Source organism: Cryptomeria japonica, chromosome 8, assembly GCF_030272615.1.
Source record: "Cryptomeria japonica chromosome 8, Sugi_1.0, whole genome shotgun sequence".
NCBI classification, from domain to species: Eukaryota; Viridiplantae; Streptophyta; class Pinopsida; order Cupressales; family Cupressaceae; genus Cryptomeria; species Cryptomeria japonica.
This window is the reverse complement of record NC_081412.1, coordinates 649,649,404-649,651,537: the sequence shown is the minus strand read 5'-3', so window position 1 is coordinate 649,651,537 and position 2,134 is coordinate 649,649,404. Positions and strand designations below refer to the sequence as shown.

The 2,134-nt window shown below is 35.2% G+C and overlaps 1 protein-coding gene across 1 annotated transcript; it reads left to right on the top strand.

Annotated features, from left to right (window-relative positions):
* The first annotated feature begins 282 nt into the window (after nt 1-282).
* Nucleotides 283-803, top strand: LOC131069272 (blue copper protein 1b-like). Its single transcript, XM_058004636.1, has 2 exons — nt 283-406; nt 508-803. Exons 1-2 carry the CDS (start codon nt 283-285, stop codon nt 801-803), a joined length of 420 nt encoding a protein of 139 aa, XP_057860619.1.
* The last annotated feature ends 1,331 nt before the right edge of the window (nt 804-2,134 follow it).

Below are 2,134 nucleotides of genomic sequence, written 5' to 3'. Positions count from 1 at the left end.
CACGTGGAACATTTTGGTGTGTTAGGGTAATCGTTCATTTTGATTTTACGTATCAAATGAAGAAAGTGAGATTCCCGATGGTATTTTCCATTTGGCACTGCGGCCGGCGCCAGTTGTATGGTCATTATTCCCTGAGCGCAGGCTATAAATACTCATGCACACCAACTTAATCCCATCCATGCTCAGCCTTCTAAACAATTAAGAAGTGCCTAAAGACAGAGCTCAATGGCCACCAAAAGTCTTGTTTCTTTCATTACGTTGGCCACACTATCATTAACAATTATGATATGTGACCCCGTTAATGCTGCAAACGTTTTTACAGTGGGCGACGAGAAAGGATGGACACTTGGCTTTGACTACCAGGCGTGGGCACAAGACAAACAATTCCATATTGGAGACAGACTGGGTAATTTCATCCCCTTTCAATTTCACTTTTAATATACTTCTACATCGCTGTAATAGCTATAGTCTGATACTAAACGTCTGCATTGGCATTGACCGTTACAGTGTTCAACTATCCGAAGGGTGTTCACAACGTACTCGTTGTAAATGGGTCATCATTCGCAAACTGTGTTAAAGATCCCATCTTTACCAGGCTGGAGAGCGGACACGACGTGCTGGAGTTTATGGGAACAGGGAATGTATGGTTCATCTGTGAAGTGGGGATGCATTGCCAAAACGGTATGAAGCTCAAAATAACAATTACCGATCAATCCTCACCTGCACCTGCAGCTGCACCATCTTCAGAAGAAAATTGGCATACTTCTTCTCTATCTTCCGTCTATCACCTAAAGCCTTGGTAAAGAGCTCTAAATACCAATTGGTTCAATAAGCGTGGACGTTCTTAAGTGCCTTTTGTGTTTGTGTGTGTTTAGTTTTATGTTTTGTCTTGTAAGAGAATAAGATACGGAGCGGTTGTCCAGAAGTGTAGTAATGGTCTGCGATGATTATTACAATTCGTTTGAGTTCTTAAACGCACCTCTGATAACTGTCCTTATGTATTTTCCTAACGCTGAAATGATTTGGTTTTAAGATAATGTTTCTCAATCATCTATCCTTCACAAAATTGACTTCATTGACGATGATATTTCTATTTTACAGAAGACTTGGTTACTACAAAGAAAATAAGACTACATCCGTGCACAATAGATGATTGAAATGGACTGGGATATGGAAAACCACAGACATATCAATGGAAGTTTCTTCTATTTAATTAACATGTAAATCTTTAATATGGGAAGAAGAAAACTTGATTATTTAGATGATAGTTCTTTTAGTGCTACTCGGAAATATAAATTATGAAATATTATCTTACTATTCTTAAGATTATGCACATTAGTGATACATTATTCATTAATATTGAGGGCTAGTGTTAGCACCACTATATGAGTCGAAAATAAGGAACTGTGGTTAATGATGCTATGAATGGTCTAAATGTGTTCTAGCCATACCATTTTTCATACAGGGACTGTCTATCTTGACTATTAAGTTCTAAGTTCTAGTTGTGAAAGACCAATACTCCTACTTTTGGATAGATCAACAAGCCTTGTTTCAATTAATAGGAGTTCATTCTCTACTGTCTAGACTCCTTGCAACAGAACAAAAATAATTTAGAATTATTTTAGGAGTTGAAAGCACTGTAAACTTTTATATAAGTGTGAGCTAAATCGTAGAAATAATTATTATGACTGAAATCAAACATGGTTTGAAACATAAAAATAGAGTACTTGTCGTCTGGGCATTAAAAAGAAGAGATCAACTTAACATGATCTTTGGGTAATGGATCTACATGCCTACGATTAATTCATTATACAATGAAATAACAAACAAGCGCAAATTTGTGAGTTCTTATATTATTATGGTTTTACTACCTTATTGTTGGCATTTGTCTTCCTCTTGAAGTTATACTCTCTATAAATAGAAAGAGAAGGAAAATGTATTCTACATCCATATCTTATCAAAAGATGGTACTTAGCACATCCCATCATTAAATATCATAATGATAAGAAAAAAAGATATCAATTACGTATAGTTTAAGAACGATTCATTGATTCATCAAGTTCAAATATCATGTCAAATTTATGTACCAATTTATATCAATAAATATTTCATATGGTAACAAAATATAAAATTT